The sequence below is a fragment of the Stomoxys calcitrans genome, chromosome 3 (genome assembly GCF_963082655.1).
Source record: "Stomoxys calcitrans chromosome 3, idStoCalc2.1, whole genome shotgun sequence".
Lineage (NCBI taxonomy): Eukaryota > Metazoa > Arthropoda > Insecta > Diptera > Muscidae > Stomoxys > Stomoxys calcitrans.
Genome location: NC_081554.1, coordinates 181677862 through 181702827, shown reverse-complemented (window position 1 = coordinate 181702827; position 24966 = coordinate 181677862). Strand labels below are relative to the sequence as shown.

The following is a 24966-nucleotide window of genomic DNA, read 5'->3' as shown; positions in this document are numbered from 1 at the left end:
CAATGTTTTGATATAGTTGCCATATAATCCGATCTTGGGTATTGACCTCTTGAGCCTCTAGAGGGCGCAATTCTTATCCGATTTGACTGAAATTTTGCACGTAGTGTTTTGGTACTTCCAATAACAGTGTTAAGTATAATTCAAATCGGTTGATAATCTGGTATAGCTGTCATATAAACCGATCTTGGATCTTGACTTCTTGAGCCAATAGAGCGCGCAATTCTCATCCCAATTGGCTGAAATTTTGAATGAGGTGTTTTGTTATGACTTCCAATAATAACTGTAGGTTTGGCGCAAATCAGTACATAACCTGATATAGCTGCCATATAAACCGATCTGGGATCTTGAGTTCTTGAACCTCTAGAGAGCGCAATTCTCATCCGATTTGGCACAGATTTTGTGCAATGGCTTTTCTCATACGTGTCTAATATGGTCTGAATCGATTAATAGCTTGATACAGCTCCCATGTAAACTGATCTCCCGATTTTGCTTTTTGAGCCCCTAATTGGACTATAACTTGCTAATAGATTCTACTCCTCCACCGTCCATATTCATTATTCTTTGTTTGCCTAAAAAGAGATACTGCGCAAAGAACTCGATGTATGCGATCCATAGTGGAGGGTATATAAGATTCGGCCCGGCCGAACTTAGCACGCTCTTACTTGTTTTCGATGTTCTCGCCAGAATTCGAACGCAAGGATTCAGCGGACATGGGCTATAGTGGCACGAATTCGGCGTCTACATTCAAGGCGAAGTGTACCCACCCTAAAAAGGCATTAAAGAGTTAAAGAAGGCACAGCGGAGCGGGCCCGGGTTAGCTAGTTTATTATAAACAAGTAAAAAGGCGTTAAGTTCGGCCGGGCCGAACTTTGGATACCCACCACCTCGGGTATATATGTAAACCGCCTTTCATCAAAATTCGGTGAAAAATTCATAACTTATGTCCCATATCAGTTATATTAAAACATGTTCCGATTTGGACCAAATACTAATAAGTACAGTAGATATATCTAAAAATAAACCGATCTGAACCATATACGACACGGATGTCGAAAAGCCTAACATAACACTTTGTCAAATTTCAGTGATATCGGATTATAAATGCGAATTTTATGGGGCCAAGACTTTAAATCGAGATATCGGTTTACATGGCAGCTATATCTAAATCTGGACCGATATGGGCCAAGTTGTATAAAAATGTCGAAGAGCCTACTTAAAGCACTGTCCCAAATTTGAGCGAAATCGGACAATAAATGCCTCTTTTATAGGCCCAAAACCTTAAATCGAGAGATCGGTCTATATGGCAGCTATATTCAAATCTAGACCGATCTGGGCAAAATTGAAGAAGGACGTCGAAGAGCCTAACTAAACTCACTGTCTCAAATTTCAGCGACATCAGACAATAAATGCGTCTTTTATGGCCTCAAAACCTAAAACCTAGATATTGGTCTATATGGCAGCTATATCCAAATCTGAACCGATCTGGGCCAAATTGAAGACAGATGTCGAAGGGACTAAGACAACTCACTGTCCCAAACTTCAGGAAAATCGTATAATAAATGTGGCTTTTATTGGCTTAAGACCCGAAATCGGAGGATCGGTCTATATGGCAGCTATATCCAAATCTGGACCGATCTACGCAAAATTAACGAAGGAAGTCGACGGGCCTAACATTACTCCCTGTCCCAAATTTCAGCAAAATCGGATAATATATGTGGCTTTTATGGGCTTAAGACCCTAAATCGGAGGATCGGTCTATATGGCAGCTATATCCAAGTGTGGACCGATTTGAGCCAAATTGACGAAGAATGTCGAAGGGCCTAACATAACTCACTGTCCCGAATTTCAGCAATATCGGATAATAAATGTGGCTTCTATGGGTCTAAGACCCTAAATCGGAGGATCGGTCTGTATGGCAGCTATATCTAAATCTGAAACGATCTGAGCCATATTGACGGAAGATGTCGAAGGGCCTAACATAAATCCCTGTCCCAAATTTCAGAGAAATCGGAAAATAAATGTGGCTTTTATGGGCCTTAGACCCTAAATCGGAGGATCGGTCTATAGGGCAGCTATATCCAAAACTGGACCGATCTGAGCCAAATTGACGAAGGATATCAATGGGCCTAACACAATTCACTGTCCCGAATTTCATCAAAATCGGATAATAAATATGGCTTTTGTGGGCCTAAGACCCTAAATCGGAGGATCGGTCTATATGGCAGCTATATCCAAATCTGTACCGATCTGGTCCAAATTAACGAAGGAAGTTGGAGGGCCTAACATAAATCCCTGTCCCAAATTTCAGCTAAATCGGATAATAAATATGGCTTTTATGGGCCTAAGACCCTAAATGGGAAGATCGGTCTATAGGGCAGCTATATCCAAATCTGTACCGATCTGGTCCAAATTAACGAAGGAAGTTGGAGGGCCTAACATAAATCCCTGTCCCAAATTTCAGCAATATCGGATAAAAAATGTGGCTTCTATGGGCCTAAGACCCTAAATCGGAGGATCGGTCTATATGGCAGCTATATCCAAATCTTGACCGATCTGGTCCAAATTAACGAAGGAAGTTGGAGGGCCTAACATAAATCCCTGTCCCAAATTTCAGCGAAATCGGATAATAAATGTGGCTTTTATGGGCCTAAGACCCTAAATCGGCGGACCGGTCTATATGGGGGCTATATCAAGATATAGTCCGATATAGCCCATCTTCGAACTTAACCTGCTTATGGACAAAAAAAGAATCTGTGCAAAATTTCAGCTCAATATCTCTATTTTTAAAGACTGCAGCGTGATTTCAACAGACAGACGGACGGACATGTCTAGATCGTCTTAGATTTTTATGCTGATCAAGAATATATATACTTTATAGGGTCGGAAATGGATATCCCGATGTGTTGCAAACGGAATGACAAAATGAATATACCCCCATCCTTCGGTGGTGGGTATAAAAACGATGATTAATGTACACATGGTGTTGGGTATCCAAAGTTCGGCACTTCGTTGGTGTTAAACTTTGTTTTTTCTATTTTAATCAACAGTTAATCTACAATTTTGTTCCAAAAAAAAAGATCACTATCTCAAAAACATTTTTCTTGTTTCCTTAGTTTTACGTTTCTTAAGGCCAACATCTAAAAGCAACTCCATTAGTAGCACCATACAGCTTAAACCCCATCCACATGCCACCAGTATCCAAAGCCAAAGAAAATCTTCCACCTTTAGAATTCTTGATCTCTTCTGGGGATTCGGATCATGCAATGGCACCTGTTGTAGACGACACATGTCCCTATAGGTTTGCGCCTGCCAAGCTTGCAATAAACCCGCATCATGGACAATGTGTATGAGATGATTGAGGGGTTCTTTGTACGGTGAATTCTGCTGCAAATTAATGCCCCACATTAACATCTGCTCCAATACCAAACCAGGGGGTGTATGGAAAACTTTTCGTTGAAAATATTGCTGTCTGCGATCGTAGATATTCCAGATGTCGGTTAGTATGAAATAACCATATGAAGTATTTAGATTTTGACGCAAACTCAAAAATTGTTCCATGCTATGGGCAAAGCTGACTATGTTTCGGTTCTTGTTAATCCATTCGTGTAAAAGGGCAACATCGGAGGGCTCTAGGATAATTTTCACCGATGTCTGCTCAAGGTCTTGGTAGGTTTTAATCTCCTGGTGATGAGGCGGCAAGGCCAAATGACTATTAACTTCAGAAGAGAAACGTGTGGCTGCATAAAGGCCAGCAAGGCTTATGAAACAGTAAAAAATCCTTAGTCCTTGAAGGTATTTCAAGCGTAAGGGGGCATAAAATGCTTGCCCCAAAACTCCGGGCAAGACATGACAATTGATAATAGAATCCAAACAATGCCAAATGCCCTCAAATAGATAATCGATAAAGGCATGTAGGGCTGATAAAATCAAGGAGCCCATAAGGATTAAGGCAAAGAAGTAGCCATTGAGTAGCAGGTCAGCAAATACCTCCCCCATGGTTAATTGCCGGGCTATGGGTACCATTACACGCAGCTCATTCACCTCAATGGCATCAGACATGTTCTGCCATGATTGAAGGGAGCCGGCATTTAAAGACATGGGAATATCCAAGAGTCCAGCTTCAACCATTTTGGCTATAACTTTGAAATGCTTGGTGTTACCCAATTCCAGGGGTTGATACATCTCCAAATGGGCATGGTAGTATTGGGCAAAGAGTTTAACCAAATGACCAATATTGCCAGCTATCTGCAGTTGACCCTGATTGTCAGGAAAAACTAAAGAATTGGGAGGAAATTGATCAGGATAGGTTAACAATGTTTTGTTGCCCATATCTAGCCAATGGCGAGGAAATAATTTAAAGTCATTTTGTTGATGATGCTGAGTTGGCAAATTCCTTAATTGCCAATGATACAAGGGATAAGGCTTGAGCATGTAGTAGACATCCCCTGACTTTGTAGAGTTGATAAGGCCCCCATCATAAAAGCTGAGTATGACATTGGTCATTTTATATTTTTCACATATAGACAAAATCTCTTCTCCAAGTTGGCCATTCCCCGGTGGGTATGTTAAGGCCAACAATAAAATTCTGCTATGGCGCATATTGTTCAAGATTTTGGCTGCCACAGATAACAAAACACAGTTATCAATGTCTCTTAGTATTACCACAGTTAGAATTTCAGAATTGAAATGTTGCACATACTGCAATTCCTGATACTTGGCCATAAGCAGTTTGGGTATATCGGCGTTTTGGTATTTGTAGAAAATTTCCAAATTTCCATCATAATATTTTTGATCCTTTACCAAAAGCATTGCATCAAATCTCTTCTCCTTTTGTATATGATTCAGTATAGCTTCATAATATCTCTGGTCTTTGCTGTTTAAAACACCCAAATGTTGGCTTAAATAGTTCTGGTTAGTCTGGCTGATGAAGGATACGACCACTAAGGCTGCTATAAAAGCACCCACACTATGGAAAACTTGACACATGACTGTTTGAACAGCATGAAAGTTTAAATGAACTTATTGAAGAAAAAGTTTTCCAAGACCATGGGGTTGTTATTCTAATAGCATGTTTAGTATGTTGGTATTTGCCCTAATTGTTACAGCAAATACTAGATAAGCAATCTAACTAGATTTAAATATAAGCAAACAAGTAAAAAAAGGCAAAAATTGGACTGGGTCGACTATATGATCCTCTTCGCCTATTCCTTAGGTAAAAAGTGGTCAGTACCTCTATGTGGACGCTGAACCGAATTTGATGGACTTCGGCACAGGTTTTCAGTTGACTAATAACAAGTAATAAGGCGTTAAGTTCGGCCGGGTCGAACTTTGAATACCTACCACCTCGTAAACCACGTCGGTGAAAAATGCAAACCTTATATCCCATAGCAGCTATATCGAAATATATTGGATTTGGACCAAATACCAATGATTGTTCAATGTTGTATAACAAAATCCTCTTTCTTTATTTCTTTAATTGTCTATGACAGAATATTTGTTCGACTAGCCGAGCGTCGAATAGCATTCGAAGCGCCTCGATCTTCTGCGTTTATTCTAAAATCTCTGACACCAAGTTTCGAGGTGTCTCCCACCACTTGATCTTTCCATCGGGCTTTCGGTCTTCCCGGTTTGCGTGTACCACCGTGTTTGCCTTCAAAAGACTACATTGCTGGAAATATGCCTTATTTCGTGACTCCATTTAATAATTTATTTGATAGTTAATTTATTAACTATCGTTTTAAAATCTTTGTTTATACAAAATAGCATACAAACAACTCCAATAATAGTGTCAGAAAGCTTATTATCCATCCGCATGCCACCAGCACCCAAAGCCAAAAGAAATCATTCACCTTCAGTATCCTGGAAGGTCTCTCCGGACTGGGATCATTTAAAGGAACCAGCTGCAGCTTTACCATATCCCTGTAGGTAAAGGCCTGCCATGCAAGGATCAACCCCGTATCTTGGGCTATATGAATGAGACGATTCAGGGGCTCTCTGTAAGGTGAGTTATGCTGTAACTCTATACCCCATAACATCATATCATTGAGCATCATTGCAGGGGGTGTATGAAAAACCTTTCGTCGAAAATACTGTTGCCTCTGATTATAGATATTCCAAATGCCTGTTTGTATGACATAGCCAAAGGAGGTATTCAGATTTTGTCTCAACATTAGAAACTGTGTTACATTTGGAGTAATGGTCACAATTTTCGCATTCCTTTGCACCCATGAATTCATAAGCTTGGCATCTGAAGATTCCAGTAGAATATTTACCTTGGCATATTGAAGATCGCTTAAGTTGTTAATTTGAGGTTGATAGGGAGGTGAGGCAAAGAGACTTTTAACTTCGGCCGAAAATTGTGTAGAGATATAGAGGCCCACCAGGCCTATAAAGAAATGAAATATTTTTAATCCCTGTAAATGATTGAGGCCTAGAGAAGGGCTAACAAAAGTCTGACCCAAAATGCCCGGCAGCACATGGCAGTTGATAATGAAATCCACGAAATGCCAAATTCCCTTAAACAGATAATCGATGACTGTGTAAATGACAGATAATATCAAAGAACAAACGGTGATGATGGCGAAAAAGTAACCATTCAGCAGCAGGGCAAACACCTCTTCTATAGACATCTGTGATGATAGCGGTACCATCAGCATGACTTCATTTACCTCTACGACATCGGACATATCAAGCCAGGTGACAATTTTACCTCCATTTATGGACATGGGTATCTCGATGAGACCTTCTTCAACCATTTGGGCCATAACTTTGAAATGCACTACTTTACCCACTTCCAAGGGTTGATACATCTGCAAATGGCAGTTGTAGTGATCAGCGAATAGCATAATCAGATGAGCTATATAACCACTGAGATGTATTTGTCCTTGATCATTCCTGAAGGCTATGGTGTTGGGGGGGAACTGATCAGGATAGCTAAGTAGGGTCTTATTGCTCATATTACGCCAATGGGGAGGAAAGAATATATTTTCCATTGAATGGCGTTGGAAAGCCATCAACTGCCAATGGTATTGAGGATAGGGTTGTAAAATATAATAGTGATCTAAAGTCTGGAAACTCATGACAACACTGGTCATTTTATGCAGCTCCAATAAATGCAAAAGTTGCTGCTTAACATTTTCTGTTTCCGTGGTATTAGAGGCTAATATGAAAACTCTGCTTTGCCTCATATTATCCAAGGTCTTGGCTGCGGCTGTCAGCCTTGAATCTCTAGCCGTTGAGTTGTTGTCGCTCATCATCATTATAACTGTGAGTATTTCCGCATTGTAATGACTCCTATAATGCCATAAAGAGTTGTTTGTCATTATGACTTTAGGCATAGAACTACTTTTGTAATGTAAGAAGATATCCTCAAGTTGTTCTCTAGCAATGGATTCCATATGATGATGTTGTGTTGTCCACAATAGAATTGCCTCAAATGGTTTCTCCTGCTCCATCTCTTGAAGTATTGATTCGAGGTATTTGGCAAGTTGCTCATTTGGTGATTCCAAGCTCTTTAATATGTGAGTCTGTATGGTGCAATTTCCAAAGTATAGCACTTGCAACGCTATCACATAAGCCACCAATCTATTCAAGTTTCGATACATGACTAATAGGGTTAACACATGACCATTGGGTTAGGTCCTGCCTAAGTGATGTGAAAAGAATAATGAGTTATTTTACAGAGAGATTATCCATCGATGTGCCCTGTTGAAAGGTTTGAGGTCAATTAGCCCTAAAAATTGGACATTTGTCTAAACAATGCAAGTCATGTTAGTAAATGAATAAAATGTTTATATTTTTATCACCAATTGCTAGTCCCTAGGCCAAGTAGTTAACGAAAGGGTTTTTTTAGTTATTCTATTGAAATATGATCATTCATAAGTTTCGGTATGGTTTTTGAAAAACTTTGGCGGTCTTCAGAGGGTTGGTAAATGCCAAATTGGGGTATTTACTTACTTTAACTGTGGTATGTAGTAACGCCTTTGAGCTTAAACTGGTCATCAGTGCTATAACAAGCAGGAAGGTAAGAATACGAAGTCTTGGAGTGCACGAAGAAGATTAACGCCTTCTCTGAGTATGGTTCCGCATCCGCATTGTTGCGGTGTTGAGCCATAACTGAGAAAGAGGAAATGAAAGCGCAGACGATTCATGGTGACCCAATCTGTGGCAGCCCTTAACGAAAGCGACGAAAACGCTTGTAGCACTGTGAAACAATGAAAAGGTCGGTAGGATGACGAAAATCTTATGAGAAGATTCGGGTCGTCAGATAACAAAGAAAGGAAGTACGAAGTAGATCAGTATAGCTTTCGGTAACATTAGGGGACACATGGGACTAAAAGTGCCTTTATATAGAACTAGCTGAACCGGGCCCGCACCGCTGCGCCTTCTTTCACTCTCTTATGTTATCTGAGCCCTATACTGGCTCGGTCGGGAATAAGTTCTGTTTGGGGGTACTGGTACGGCCTTTCAGATATTTCGCCCCAATGTGGATATCATACTGGTGCTCTACTCCCAAATTTCTTTCATTTAACCCTTACATTGCTATTGTCGGTAAATATGGTCGGTAAATATGTCCGGTATGGAGGTTTTTTTGGGAATGTGGTGCACCAGATTCTTGTCCTAGTCTCAAATACCTTTCATTTGAAACCTCGTTTGATATTAAATGGTTCGGAGAGATTCTTTCCCATTCTTACTGAGGACGCGTATCAGCAAGTGTCATCTGGCAGAGTCTTATTTATTTTGCAGGTATACCAAACTCAATCTGATGCATACGCCTTATCAGCGTGTCGCCTCCGGTCTTAAATAGTTCAGCTGGTAACTCGTCGGCTCCTGCTGCCTTGTTGTTCTTTAGTCGGGTCGCTGCTACTTGGACCTCATTCTGACTAGGAGGTTAACATTCTATACCATCATCAGGGATTGGTTCTGCGGTATCCTCTTCGCCGCCAACGTCAGACACTAGCAGTTGGGTAAAATGTTCCTTCCATATCCTCAGCATGTTATCTGTGTCAGTTACCAGATTTCCTTCTTTGTCTCACCAGGAGAATATGCACCAAAGCCATCGATTTGATGTTTAATTCTTTGGTAGAATTGCCCGACTTCATTCTGACTCCTGTACATCACAATTCGCTCACACTTACGTTTTTCCATTTCCTTTCCTTTCTTTCTCTGCGGAATAGACGTTTCTCCTCTCTCTTTTTCTCCCGATACCTCTCCTTCATCTGGCGCGTTGCTACTGATTGCAATGACACTCTTGGTCGTACCATGGGTTTCCTGGAGGATGCTTCCGGTACCCTAGTACGGATTTCGCGGCATTTTCCATGGAGTGGGCAATAGTTTGCTACTGCGCTATTATATCATCCGAAGAAGGAGTGCTTTCATCAAGCAGTTGGGTGAGTCGAGTAGAGTATGCCGCTGCCATTTGTTGTGTCTGCAGCTTTTCAATGTCCAGTTTCCGTGCAGTGTCAGATCGTACTTTCCTCGCTATGTTCAAACGGGTGCGAACCTTTGCTGCAACAAGGTAATGATCCGAATCTATATTCGCTCCTTCCTATATGGCTTCCATCTATCACAACGTGATCAATTTGGTTTCTCGTGTTTTGATCGGGTGACAGTCATGTGGCTTTGTGAATATTTTTATGGTGAAATCTGGTGCTATTAACTACCATGTTTTTTTGCCGCGGCGAAATCTATCAGCCTCAACCAATTACTGGACGTTATCTCGTGGAAGCTAAACTTTCCGACTGTTGGACCAAAAATGACTTCCTTCCCTATCTTCGCATTAAAATCTCCCAGAACGATTTTAATATTATGGGTGGGCAGCGGTCATATTCTCTCTCTAGGCGCTCGTAGAAAATATCCTTGGTCTGCTCGTCTTAGTTTTCCTTCGGGTCAAGGGCACAAATATGGCTGATGTTGAAAAATTTGGCTTTTATGCGGATTGTGGCTAGCCTCTCTTCCACCGGAGTAAAGCTGGAGACAAGGTGTTTCAGTCTCCGACTAACCACAAATCCACAGCCAAATTCACGCCTTGTGTTATGGCAGCTATAGTATAGTTCGTCACCGTTTGGTGTTGTAGTGACTCCATTCCCAGTCCATCGCACTTCCTGTAAGGCGGTTATATCTGCCTTGTACTTCTCTAATACATCCGTCAGCACGTATACTACACCTGCTCTATAAAGAGTGCGGACATTCCAAGTGCAGATCGGCAAATAATTGTCCTTTTTTTGTTTGGGTGGGTCGTCAACGTTTTGGGGGTCCGTTTTTACTATTCCTTTGTTTCTCATATTAGTTCTCAGCTTTCCGTGGCGGGTAACTGGTCCAGCGCCTCAACGTATCCCTCATTGTGGCGAGCCGCTTGCTCCAAGATCCGACGCTCGCCTCTAGTCCCCACTAACCTAGGAGACGCTGATGTTGGCCATTGGTTATTTGAAGGCGCCAAAAACTCGCCTTGTCATCTTGAGTATCATTGGCACTCCGCATTTAATTAAGAGCCAGTGCCACCTGATTCCTCACTGAGATTCTCCTCTCGAAAATCGCTGACTGCCCGCGGCCGCGTTTGCAGTTACTCCGCATAAAAACGGAGCTTTTCACCATCCGCAACCTGTGGACTGCCGCCTCAGTGTACGTGTTCGCCCTTTTTTCGTCAAGCATGCTTCTAGTCCGTGCTAGGATTGAAAAGACTCCCGGACCCTTGATCTGTTCGGTTTGCCAGAACGTGCCCCATCATCTGTCGTGTTGGTGTGTTAGTGAGGTGTATCCGATGCATTCTCCATGCAATGTGGCAATAGGCAATATCGTAAGTTTCATGAGTCAGAAGAACATATTGGTTACAGCGATCCAGGAGACAATGCCGACTAACAATTGCAACTTGCTCAGTTGTCAAGGATACAATGTGATGCGCAAAAATCGCATAAGGAATGAAGGTGGGGGATTTGCCTTCGTAATACACCATTCCGTGCAGTATAGTCCCATTTCGCCTTCATCTGGCGCCAGTGACCCCAACATGGAGTGTATGGGGATAGCAGTCAGGTCCAGCACTGCCAAGATAGATCAATACAACGTGTACATACCACCGGTTTGTAGTTGAGACCCAATTAATGGCCAGGCTTACAAGCCCGACCTAAGTGAACTTCTGTCTGGCCACATTTGTCTGGTTCTAGGAGACTTAAATGCGCATCATAATTAAGGGCATTTTCTCCTAGGCAATGACCAGGATGTCCTTACTAGGATCACGAGGAGGTGTAATTCCATTGCATCCCCTGATCTCCTGAGTGACGTAACCTGGCAAACCGTAATTTCTTTGGGATCAGATCACCGCTCCATAATTCTCACCATCGATCGACCACTCGACTTCATAATCTCTGAACACCAGACGTTTATCAATCATAAGAAGGCCGATTGGGCTGGCTTCAGAGAGTATACCAATCGCCGCTACAGTGAACTGCCACCCCCATCTGATGTGCTAGAGGCCGAGAGGAAATTCCGAGACATCATTAACGCAGCAGCCGCTCGCTTTATACCAGCCGCTCGCATACCCCAAGTGCGGCCCAATTTCCCGGCGCAAGCAGTGGTACTCGCAGAAGAGTGTGATGGAATTCGTTGTACGGATCCCACAAACCCCATAATCAGCGAGCTGAATCTGGAAATAAACAGGGTAGTCAACGAACATGAGCGGAATTTGTGGCTGGAACACTTGCAGCAATGTAACTCAGGTAGCAGCTTAGGCAAGTTGTGGTCCTCAATCAGCGGCTTATGCAAGCTGTGGTCCTGACAGGACCTCAGTCACTTTTAGCGACATAAACGTGACTGATTCAAAGAGATGCGCCAAGTTGTTCAATCGTCAATTTATTGTGCATCCCGAGAGTGACAGGGCAAGGAGGAGAGCCATTCGTCGTATCCGTGGTCTCCGTGCCAATGGACAGCCATCACAATTTAGCGTGGATGAAGTAACGAATGTCATTAGTGGCGCTTAGTCGTCTAACGGGTTTGGCTTCAACGGAATCTCTACACTGATGTTGAAGAATCTGTATCTACCTGGAGTCGAGTACCTCACAACTGTCCTCATTCTGTTTTTGCTCTCTCTAATAGCACTCGATGTCTGGAAGATGGGTAGAGTGATCCTGCTACGGAGGTCTGGAAAGGACCCGAGATAGGGTGAGTCGCACAGACCGATCTCCCTAGTCTCTCCAGTACCCAAGATGCCTGAGGCACTACTCCTCCCGAGCCTCGTTGGAGAATTTCCTTTTGCCGAGTATCAGCATGGATTCCGAAGACTGCATATCACAACAACTGCTCTGCATGCCATCATCGCACACATTTGCGGTGGCTTCAGTCAGCCCAGGCCATGCGATAGGACGGTCCTTGTGGCACTGGACCTTTGGGAGGCATTCGCCAAAATGCTGGAACACGAATTATCTGTGTGGTCGTCATCTCATCTGTCTCGGTGCCAGATAAAATGTGATTTTTCTCAGTTTACTTTCCTCATCTTGGTTTCCATAATGAAACTGAGGTTGTACCCGTCCTCCTCCAGCAGTATTTCGACATGAAGGACCAAGACGGGAGTTGGTCAATTCCAAAGCCAAACACTGCTCAACCAATGGGCATTTTCTCCGAAGCCAGTTCGGATGATGCGAGCACGAACGAAGTGTGGATCAACTCCAAAAACCTAACTCCAGCGCTGCCTACAGTACTTTATAAGATACAAGACATACGAAGACCAACTTCAATTCCATATGTGACAGAAATAGCAGTCGCCGGTTGAGTAAGCTTGATAAACTTAGCTATTATCGTTAGTCAGCCCTATGGTAAAGGGTAGAAAAAAAACTCCTTTTATGGGAATTAATCAAAAAAATTCTAAACGTTGTCAAGACATTTGGGGGTGTTTATATTAAGATACCACAATTTGTACAACGCCCAATTCATTTTGGAAGGCTGAGTTAATTTCAATTACTTTCCTTATTCAATGGAATATCTCCGAAATAGTTTTACAGTCATGTTTTCAACTTTGTGGTTAGTGGCAGTTTTTCATAGAGTATTCCTATGGCAGTTTATCTCATGTCAGGAAACAGAAAATCATACAAAAATTTCCCTAAATGTTATGGAGACCAATCTAAAATGGCGTTATGAAACTTTCTTAAATGCAATTAGAGAAGAGAAACCATTCGAGTCATTGCTAATAATACATCAGCAACAATACAAGGAAAAGGAAATATTGGAAATATTTACCAAATATCAAGCTGATGAGGTGCCAAAATGTATCACCATGGAGAGTAATCTTCAAAGCAGTTACAAGTCTTTTTTCAATTCGGAAATTCTTGCCATTATTTTAATGGCAGACAGAGTGGGTCGCGATTTAATGCATAACTTAGCCCAGACCTTGGATTATATGCGGCAGACCAGAGTTTTTATGGTTATTACAAACATCAATAACTTCGAACTCTTCAAGGACAAAATGTTGAACTTTTGTGAGACCTTAAAGCTGTCAAATGTATTGATGAGCTTTCATTCAAACTCAACTGACTCCTCCATAAAATTGTTCAGACTTAAACCTTACCCAAACTATCACTGGCAGCTGGTAACATCCTGGGGTGATAAGCAGCATCCCCTGTATCCCCAACATTGGCTCAACCTGCACAATAAAACTCTGCTGACATATCCGGATCAATTCGCCCCCAAAACCTTGGTGTTTGCCGATGAACAAGCACAACTTCACATCAGCGGCTATGTAGGCCTATTGTTAACGGCATTTGCGAAGCACTACAATGCCCATTTGCAGATGTATAAACCCTTGGTCGAGGGCCATATGGTGCACTTTAAAGACATTGTACAAATGGTAGCTGATGGTCTGTTAGATGTGCCCATGTCAACCGAGGGTGGTGGTTCTGGCTCTTGGCAAAACATGTCCGATTATATTTTAGTGAATAAGGCCGGCTTTATGGTACCTTTATCGACTCAGTTAAGCATCAGCGAAATATTTGCTTTGCTATTGGATGGCTATTTCTTTGGATGCTTTCTAGTCTTCTCTTTGCTGCTTTCGTTTGCTCTTGCCCTAACCGATCTCTTGTTTGAGGGCACTTTGGAGTATTTGAATTTTGTCATCAACTCCAAGGTAATGCCTGGCGTATTGGGTCAAGCCTTTGTAAACCATTTCACCAAATTAATTGGCCTGCGCATGCTATATTTCTTCATAGGCTTTGTGGGCCTAAACATCTCCACTCAGTTTGCGGCAAATATCAACAGTCTGTTTACATCTCCACCCTATCACAAGCAATTGGAAACATTCAGCGATTTGGAACATTCAAACATTAAACTTCTGATACAGGCTCCGGATCTTGTAATCATGTATGCCTGGGTAGAGGAAAATCCAAATATTTTCATATCAACACAGAATAGTACCGAGTTTCTAACTGCACGTCTAAATTTGAATACCTCCCATGGCTATGTTATCCAATCCGAATTGTGGGAAATGTATAATCGCAGGCAAGAATATTTTCGACGTAAGGTTTTCCATACCACCCCCCATTTGAACTTTGCCAGCTTGATGATGTGGGGTCTACCATTGCAAAAAGACTCGTTATATAGAGAGGCCCTAAATCACTTTATACAGAATGTTCATAATGCGGGTTTGATGAACGCTTGGCGAATGCAGACCTATTTGGATATGTCAAAATTGAAAAGATTACCCATGCATGATCCCAATCAGGAAGAGCAATCGAAAGTTCTCAAAGTGTTCGATTTCTTATGGGTATGGACTCTCTTGGCTATAGGTTGGCTCAGCAGTTTACTGGCTTTTCTTATGGAGTTGCTCATTCATCGTGTTTGTGGTAGGAAAAGTAATTAGAATGTGATTGTTTCTAGCCTTCATAGTTGAAGTAACCGGAAAATCCTCCAACAAAAAAAAAAAAAAAAACTTTAACCAAAACAAAAAAGTTATTCTAATAAAATCTTTGTGTTCAATTGTCTATAACCATGGCCATAGTTTTCTTCTGAAAATGAAAATTAAAAATTGTAAGAAAAAAAACACGTTTTAACAATTCGTTTTTAATTTTGGAAATAAAAGTGTTCTAAAAAAAAAAAAAAAAACAAAAAATATTGCCCAATTTTTGTTTATAAGATGACAGATTTTTTTTACAATCGAGGCACAAATGCGCAAAAAGTGTAAAGTCTATCTCGAACAAAATTAAAAAAAAAAATTAAATGTCGATTTCCAGCAAAACAAGAAATTTGGAAATCGTTATCTTGACCAAAATTCTAAATTCTAAAATTCCAGCAAAAAATTTATTCTGGAAATCCGATTACATATGAAGATTTGGCAGTCCGAACAATTTAAGGGAGCCCGGATCATCTAGAGCCTTAAAATCTTGCACATGATCTCGCTTACATCATAAAAACACCATTTAAAATTTACAAAAAGACATCTATACCCTTTCTCAAACAGCAGATTATTTACTAATTTTTTTTTATTCTATCGCTCAGTGCAATAATGCTTAATGGGTGTTAAGTTGAAATTGCTGTTCGTATGTTTGTCACAGGGTGCGTATGAAGTATATTCGTGTGTATAAATATGACTCATACGCTATGGTGGCCAAGTAAGCTGAATTATATATCAACGTTGCACAGTGAGAGAAAAGCGTAATGAACTAGTAACAAGTTTTTTGAATAATTGTACGTTACTTGGTGCGTATGATGAATATTCGTGTATCTAAATAATACTCATACGCTACGGTGGCCATGTAAGCTGAATTGTATATAAATGTAGGCCAGTTAGAGAAAATCGAAAAGAAATAGTAACAAGTTTTTTCATTGACTTTTCATACCCACCACCGAAGGATAGGGGTATATTCAGTGTGTAATTCCGTTTGCAACATATCGAAATATCCATTTCCGACCCTATAAAGTATATACATTCTTATCAGCGTAAAAATGTAAGATGATCTATTCATGTTCGTCCGTCCGTCTGTCCGACAATCAGTTGAAATCACGCTACAGTCTTTAAAAATAGATATATTGAGTTGAAACTTTGCATAGATTCTTTTTTTTGTCCATAAGCAGGTAAAGTTCGAAGATGGGCTATATCGGACAATATCTTGATATAGCCCCCATATAGACCGATACTCCGATTTAAGGTTTTAGGTCCATCAAAGCCACATTTGTTATCCAATTTTGCTGAAATTCGGGACAGTGAGTTATGTTAGGCCCTTCGACATTCTTCGTTAATTGGGCTCAGATCGGTCCAAATTTGGATATAGCTGCCATATAGACCGATCCTCCGATTTAGGGTTTTAGGCCAATAAACAGTGAGTTGTGTTAGTCCCTTCGACATCCTTCGTTAATTTGGCTCAGATCGGCCCCGATTTGGATATAGCTGCCGTGCAGACCGATCCTCCTATTTAGGGTCCTGGGCCCAAAAAAGCCACAATTATCCTCCGTAGAAAAAATAAAAAAGCTCTCGGAAACATTTACCTCCAAACGAGGTTTCAGACAAGGATACAGCCTATCGTGTGATCTGTTTAATAGACTGGTGGAGAAGTTTATACGAGATGCATATGTGAATAGATATGGCAAAATAATCACAAGGGAACACATGCTACTCGCCTATGCCGGCGACATTGACGTTTGCGTCGGTCACCGGAAGTAGTCACTACAGCCTTTTGAAGATTCGAAAGAGAGTCAGTGAAAACGGGTCTGGCAGTAAATTGAGATAAAATGAAATTAATTGTTTCAACTCCCAAAACGCCTTGTACAACCGAGCAGATTTAAAAAATGGAGAAAGTTGGGAACCACAACGTTGAGATAGTCAGCGACTTTATTTACGTCGGCATCGCCGTAAACGTCGAAAAGCCAAGAGTAATACTGTCAAATGCTACTTTGGACTAAGAAAGCAGTTTAGAAACAATACCACCTCTCGACAGACAAAGATTACGCTGTACAAGACACTGATACTACCCGTGTTGTTATATGGTTCTGAGGCATGGGTACTTGTAAAAGAAGATGAAGCAGTGCTTGGAGCATTTGAGAGAAAGATTCTTTGTAAAATATATGGACCAGTTTGGGTTTATGGAGAATATAGGCGTCGTATGAACCACGAGGTATATGAGCTTTACGACGACGATGGCATGGTTACACGAATCAAAATACAACGGCCGCGTGGGCTAGGTCATGTTGTCAGAATGGATGAAGGAGCTCCAGCAAAGAAGTTTTTTGAAGGAAAACACGGTGGTACACGCACACACACCGAGAAGACCAAAAGCCCGATGGAAAGATCAAGTGGTGGGAGACACCTCGAAACTTGGTGTCAGAGATTTTATAATGAGTGCAGATGATCGAGGTGCTTGGAACGCTATTCCACGTTCGGCTAGTGGAACAAATATTCTGTCATAGCCAATTAAATTAAGTAATCATATTAATTTTCTTTTAACCTGCTCTTTGAGGTTTTCGATAGGATACCTGAGATGAGACCTTGAGGTCGAGTGCGAGGCACTGCTGCCAGCGGCATAGTCTTGGATTGACGAAACCCTAGTATTGCCATCTGGAAGATCATGCACATCGTTTTGGTGCCGGACCATAACGGAGTAAGGGGGAATGAAAGGGCAGATGATTTGGCGGCAAAGGTTAGAGGACTGCTGTCAATAAACTTGGTTAACCCGAAGCCTTCCGGGTCAACACAGTCCGAGTTAAGGGAGTGGGCAATGAATGCGCATGCAACCCTGTGGAACAGCGAAACGGTCGGTAGGACGACGAAAATCCTATGGGGGATCCAGATCGTGAGAAGACGAGGCTCCTACTGAAAGGAAGTAAGAAGGAGGTCAGTATAGCTATTAGTATCATGACGGGACACATAGGACTACAAGCTCACTTATGTAAAATCGGTGCGGCAAGTGATAGCATGTGTAGGGCATGTGGGGAATATAATGTGGGGAATATAATGGAGTATTTCCTATGGCATTGCCCGGCTTTCCCGTCTAACAGATATCGGCACTGAGGTGGGGACACTATACCAGAGATGAACAAACTTAGGGGAGTGGCATGGAGTATAATTAAGGTTTCTGTAAGTAGCACGGAATTCCTAACTTAGATTTTCTTTTTCGAGGTTACTGCTTTTATACCCACCACCGTGGGATAGGGGGTATATTCATTTAGTCATTCCGTTTGTAAAACATTGAAATATCAATTTCAGACCCTACAAGGAATACAAATTTCGGATCGTCGTACAATTCTACGACGATTTAGCGATGTCCGTGTGTCTGTCCGTCTGTCTGTTGTAATCACTCTACAGCCTTCAAAAATTGAGATATTGAGCTGAAATATGGCACAGACACGTCCCTTTGATGCACGCGTTCTTATTGATGCACATGTTCTTGAACGGGCCAACACGGACCATATTTGGATATAGCTACCCTATAGACCGATCTGCCGATAAAGGGTCTGAAGCCTACCAAAGCTTTATTTATTACCCGATTTCACTGAAATTTGCAACAGTGGGTTATTTTAAGCCTCCCGACTGACCCAAATATGGTTCAGATCGGACTATATTTAGATATAGCTACCATATAGACCGATCTCCCGATTAAGGGCCTGAAGCCCATAAAAGCTTAATTTATTGCCCAATTACGCTGAAATTGGAAACAGCGAGTAGTTTTAGGCCTCTCGACATCTGTTCTGAATATGGTTCAGGTTTGAATATATTAAGATATAGCTGCCATATAGACCGATCTCCAGATAAAGGGTCTAAAGTCCATAAAAGCTTTATTTTTTAACCGATTTCGCTGAAATTTGAAACAGCGAGTAGTTTTAAGCCTCTCGACATCTGTTCCAAATATGGTTCAGGTTTGACTATATTAAGATATAGCTGCCATATAGACCGATCTCCAGATAAAGGGTCTGAAGCCCATAAACGCTTTATTTATTACCCGATTTCGCTGAAATTTGAAACAGAGAGTTATCTTAAGCCTCGTGATATCTGACCTAAATATGGTTCAGATCGTACTATAGTTAGATATAGCTGCCATATAGACCAATCTGCCGATAAAGGGACTGAAGCCCATAAACGCTTTATTTTTTAACCGATTTCACTGAAATTTGAAACAGAGGGTTATCTTAAGCCTCGTGATATCTGATCTAAATATGGATTAAATCGGACTATATTTAGGTATAGCTGCCATATAGACCGATCTCCAGATAAAGGGTCTAAAGCCCATAAAATCTTTATTTGTTACCCAATGTCGCTGAAATTTGAAACAGAGAGTTATCTTAAGCCTCGTGATATCTGACCTAAATATGGTTCAGATCGTACTATAGTTAGATATAGCTGCCATATAGACCAATCTGCCGATAAAGGGACTGAAGCCCATAAACGCTTTATTTTTTAACCGATTTCACTGAAATTTGAAACAGAGGGTTATCTTAAGCCTCGTGATATCTGATCTAAATATGGATTAAATCGGACTATATTTAGGTATAGCTGCCATATAGACCGATCTCCAGATAAAGGGTCTAAAGCCCATAAAATCTTTATTTGTTACCCAATGTCGCTGAAATTTGAAACAGAGGATTATCTTAAGCCTCGTGATATCTGATCTCAATATGGATTAAATCGGACTATATTTAGGTATAGCTGCCATATAGACACATCTCCAGATAAAGGGTCTAAAGCCCATAAAATCTTTATTTGTTACCCAATGTCGCTGAAATTTGAAACAGAGGATTATCTTAAGCCTCGTGATATCTGATCTAAATATGGATTAAATCGGACCATATTTAGGTATAGCTGCCATATAGACCGATCTCCAGATAAAGGGACGAAAGCCCATAAAATCTTTATTTGTTACCCAATATCGCTGAAATTTGCAACAGTGGGTTATTTTAAGCCTCCCGACATCTGACCTTAATATGGATTAGATCGGTCCATATTTAGATATAGCTGCCATATAGACCGATCTACCGATAAAGGGTCTGAAGCCCATAAAAGCTTTCTTTTGTTTCCGATTTCGCTGAAATTTGCAACAGTGGGTTATTTTAAGCCTCCCGACATTTGACCTAAATATGGATTAGATCGGTCCATATTTAGATATAGCTGCCATATAGACCGATCTTCCGATAAAGGGTCTGAAGCCCATAAAAGCTTTATTTTTTAACCGATTTCGCTAAAATTTAAAACAGTAAGTAGTTTAAGGCCTCTTAACATAGAACCCAAATATGGTCCATATCGGACTATATTTGTATATAGCTGCTATATAGACCGATCTGCCGATAAGGGGTCTGAAGCCCATATAAGCTCTATTTATTACCCGGTTTCGCTGGAATTTGAAACAGTGGGTTGTCTTGGTTCTCTCGACATCCGTCTTAAATATGGTTCCGATCGCACTATATTTAGATATAACTGCCATACATACCGATCTCCCGATAAAGGGTCTGAAGCCTATACAAGCTTTATTTTTTATCCAATTTGAAAAAGTGAGTAGTTTTAGGCCACCCACCATCCGACTCAAATATGTTAAAGATCGGACTGTAGTTAGATATAGCTGTCATATAGACCGAGACGCTGCTTAAGGGTTGAGAGCTCATAAAAGCTTTATTTCCCAATTTTGCTGAAATTTTAAATATAAAATGCAACACTGACTTATATTTATTAGACCACTCAATGTTCGTGTGGAGGCCACCGCAGCGCAGAGGTTAGCATGTCTGCCTATGAGGCTGAATGACTGGGTTCAAATCCTGGCGAGACCATCAGAAAACATTTTCAGCGGTGGTTTTCCCCTCCTAATGCTGGCAATATTTGTGAGGTACTATGCCATGTAAAACTTCTCTCCAAAGAGGTGTTGCACTGCGGCACGCCGTTCGGGCTCGGCTATAAAAAGTAGGCCCCTTATCATTGAGCTTAAACTTGAATCGGACTGCACTCATTGATATGTGAGAAGTTTGCCCCTGTTCCTTAGTGGAATGTTCATGGGCAAAAATTTGCATTTGCACTCAATGTCTGTGCCGAATTTGGGTGCAAAAGTTATTTAATTATCCCCGCGTTGCGACGAAAGGGGGTTTACATATACACCCGAGGTGGTGGGTATCCAAAGTTCGGCCCAGCCGAACTTAATGCCTTTTTACTTGTTTTCTTTGTACTTACCCTTTGTTGAACTTACAGCAGATAATAATAAATTCCACTGCTTCTTAGTACTGCACCCAAACTTGTATAACAACATGAGGAACATTTGATAGGCCATACTTTTTTTCCTTACTGCTAGGCTTAGGTTATGCAAATCTCTGCTATTCTCTTTCAGTCGCAGCTTTTAATTGATAATTTCATTAGAAAATGACAATGATAATTGTTCACAATTTACCAACATCTTGAGATAATTAACCACATTAAAAGATGAAATGGAAACACTCAGGAAGCGGCGGAAACAGCTAATGACGACGGCAAACAGGCTCAGTGATAATGTTTTCCGCATTTTATTATAAAAGTTTGCACATTCAAACAGTGGCGAATTGAAGTTGCAGGAGCCTTCCAAGATGTGTAAAGTATGCATGTCGTTCATCTATAACTTCATCTACACCTCTAATACGCAACTGTTCCCCCCCCCCCCCCCATAAACGCACACAACATCATATGAAGCAGATAACATGAAACTTTTATGCGAGTATGAGACTTCAACGTTGTTAACCAAACTTGATGTGTCTGTGTTTTGTGTCTATGCTGTCGGTTTGTACAACTTCCTGTTTGAGTTTATGGTTCTGTTGCCTAAGTATTTCAATTCCAGTTCGAGGAAATTCTAAGGGAACACATTGGATACATGGACTCTGAACTTTTCAAGTGCCTGAGAGACAGTTTGTTTAAATCTACAGGAAATTAGATTACAGACTTTTGACTCATTCTTGGTAATGACAAATTAACGACTTGTCTAGGTTTAGCAGACGGCAGATGTTTATCGGAGTACAGAGGTATATTACATTGATGTAGTCATTATGGGGTTTACCATATTAATTGGCATATGCATGAACCACCTGAGTGGTGCTTGAAGGTATGGTTGCCCAAAAAGTATTTGCGGATTTTTTAAAAGAAAGTAAATGCATTTTTAATAAAACTTCGAATGAACTTCAATCAAATATATAATTGCCATTTTGTTCGATGACCTTTTGCCATCTTCCTGGCAAATTTAGTATTCCACGCTCATAGAAATTCTGGCTTTTATCTGCTAAAAACTGAACCAAGTGCGATTTTATATTTTATAAAGATGTTTGCGGTCTAGCGTTGTCCTGATGGAATATGACACCTTTACGATTGACCAATTCTGGTCGCTTCTCCTTGATGGCTGTATTCAATTTGTCCAATTGTTGACAGTAAACATCCGAATTAATCGTTTGGTTTCTTGGAAGCAGCTCTCCAGTTATGATTCGTTTTAAAAACGGATCGAATTCATTGCGTTTAAGGTGCATATCACAAGCGTTGATTCGTTTTGTTAAATGAATTTCTTTCAATACATGTGGTACCCAAATATTAAGCTTTTTCACCAGTCCAAGACTTTTTATGTGATAATGAACGGTTGATTTTGGTATATTTATCTTCTCACGCATTTCGAACCGAACACTGATTTTGGTAATAAAATTCAATGATTTGCAAGCGTTGCTCGTTAGTAAGTCTATTCATGATGAAATGTCAAAGCATACTGAGCATCTTTCTCTTTGACACCATGTCTGAAATCCCACGTGATCTGTCAAATACTAATGCATGAAAATCATAACCTCAAAAAAATCACCCTTTATGACTTCCAACAACTTTACTTGGAATGGAATAAATCGGTTCGTTACCTTATATAGCTGCCATAGAAACCGATTTTGTATCTTGACTTTTTGTGCCTCTAGAGGGCGCAATTCTTATTTGACTGAAATGTTGCACGTAAAGTTGAACTTTGGCTGTAAGCCGTGGCAAGTAAGGTCCAATTCCGTTCATATAGCTACGATATAAACCGATCTTCAGATTTCGCTTCTTGAGCCTCTAAGTGGCGCAATTGTTTGACTGAAATTTTAAACGTGGGATGTTTTTATGACTTCTAATAGTCAGGACAAGTACTGTCCGTCTGTATCTCTAATGTAATATATACATAACGTGTCAAATGCGATCCATGCAGGAGATTATATAAAGTTCGTGCGAACTCTACGCTCTTTTACTTGTTATTTGGTAAGTATAGCACGATTTCGGTTCGAACTTTGTAACAAGGGACATGCCTTTACTATACGAGTTCGAATGGCTTGAAGTTGAGGAGTAGCATTTTGTTTTACTCTACGTTAATAACGTCAGTTTTACCTTACCTTACCTTTTCTTACCTTTTCTTACCTTGCCTTACCTTAGCTTACCTTACCTTACCTTATCTTACCTTGCCTTGCCTTACCTTACCTTACCTTACCTTACCTTATCTTACCTTACCTTACCTTACTTACCTTACCTTACCTTATCTTACCTTACCTTACCTTACCTTATCTTACCTTACCTTACCTTATCTTACCTTACCTTACCTTACCTTACCTAAGATTTATTAGATCATTTAGCTTTTAGACTTTGTTATATTTATTAATGGCAAAAAAGATAACATTACAAAATAAGATAACATTACAAAATAAGAGCTCTTTTAAGACTAAAGGTAAATAATCGTCTTACTATTCTTTAAACAACAATGATTAATTAAAAGCTCCATTAGGAATACAATAAAACCATCGAACAAACCAATGACCAACCTTACCTTTTCTTACCTTGCCTTACCTTACCTTACCTTATCTTACCTTGCCTTGCCTTACCTTACCTTACCTTACCTTACCTTACCTTACCTTACCTTACCTTACCTTACCTTATCTTACCTTATCTTACCTTAACTTACCTTACCTTACCTTACCTTACCTTACCTTACCTTACCTTACCTTACCATACCTTACCTTACCTTACCTTATCTTACCTTTCCTTGCCTTACCTTACTTTACTTTGCCTTACCTTACCTTACCTTACCTTATCTTACCTTATCTTACCTTACCTTACCTTACCTTACCTTACATTACCTTACCTTACCTTACATTACATTACCTTACCTTACCTTATCATACCTTACCTTACCTTACCTTACCTTACCTTACCTTACCTTACCAAGGGACATCCCTTTACTAAACATTTTGTTTTACTCAGGCGAACTCTACGTGAATAACGTCAGTTTTACCTTACCTTACCTTTCCTTACCTTACCTTACCTTACCTAACATTACCTTACCTTACCTTACCTTACATTACCTTACCTTACCTTACCTTACCTTACCTTACCTTACCTTACCTTACCTTACCTTACCTTACCTTACCTTACCTTACCTTATCTTACCTTACCATACCTTACCTTACCTTACCTTACCTTACCTTACCTTACCTTACCTTACCTTACCTTACCTTACCTTATCTTACCTTACCTTACCTTACCTTATCTTGCCTTGCCTTGCCTTGCCTTGCCTTGCCTTACCTTACCTTACCTTACCTTATCTTACCTTACCTTACCGGACTTACCTGACTTACCTTACTTTACCTTACCTTACCTTACCTTACCTAAGATTTATTAGATCATTTAGCTTTTAGACTTTGTTATATTTATTAATGGCAAAAAAACTAAAAGGCTTTTGAGATAACATTACAAAATAAGAGCTCTCATAAGACTAAAGGTAAATAATCGGCTTACTATTCTTCAAACAACAATGATGAATTAAAAGCTAAATGAGGAATACCATAAAACCATCGAACAAACCAATGACCAACCTTACCTTTTCTTGCCTTACCTTACCTTATCTTACCTTACCTTACCTTACCTTACCTTACCTTACCTAACCTTATCTTACCTTACCTTACCTTAACTTACCTTACCTTACCTTATCTTACCTTAACTTACCTTACCTTACCTTACCTTACCTTATCTTACCTTACCTTACCTTGCCTTACCTTACCTTACCT

General features: G+C 40.5%; 3 protein-coding genes across 3 annotated transcripts; 1 reads left to right on the top strand and 2 right to left on the bottom strand.

Moving 5' to 3' along the window:
- Positions 1 to 3081: 3081 nt before the first annotated feature.
- On the bottom strand, positions 3082 to 4986 carry LOC131996237 (uncharacterized). Its single transcript, XM_059365726.1, has one exon. The coding sequence runs from the start codon at positions 4984 to 4986 to the stop codon at positions 3082 to 3084; it is 1905 nt and encodes a 634-aa protein (XP_059221709.1).
- Positions 4987 to 5750: 764 nt separating this feature from the next.
- On the bottom strand, positions 5751 to 7604 carry LOC131996236 (uncharacterized). The gene has a single exon (XM_059365725.1). The coding sequence runs from the start codon at positions 7602 to 7604 to the stop codon at positions 5751 to 5753; it is 1854 nt and encodes a 617-aa protein (XP_059221708.1).
- A 5387-nt stretch (positions 7605 to 12991) lies between these two features.
- On the top strand, positions 12992 to 14839 carry LOC106092816 (uncharacterized). The gene has a single exon (XM_013259741.2). The coding sequence runs from the start codon at positions 12992 to 12994 to the stop codon at positions 14837 to 14839; it is 1848 nt and encodes a 615-aa protein (XP_013115195.2).
- Positions 14840 to 24966: the final 10127 nt, after the last annotated feature.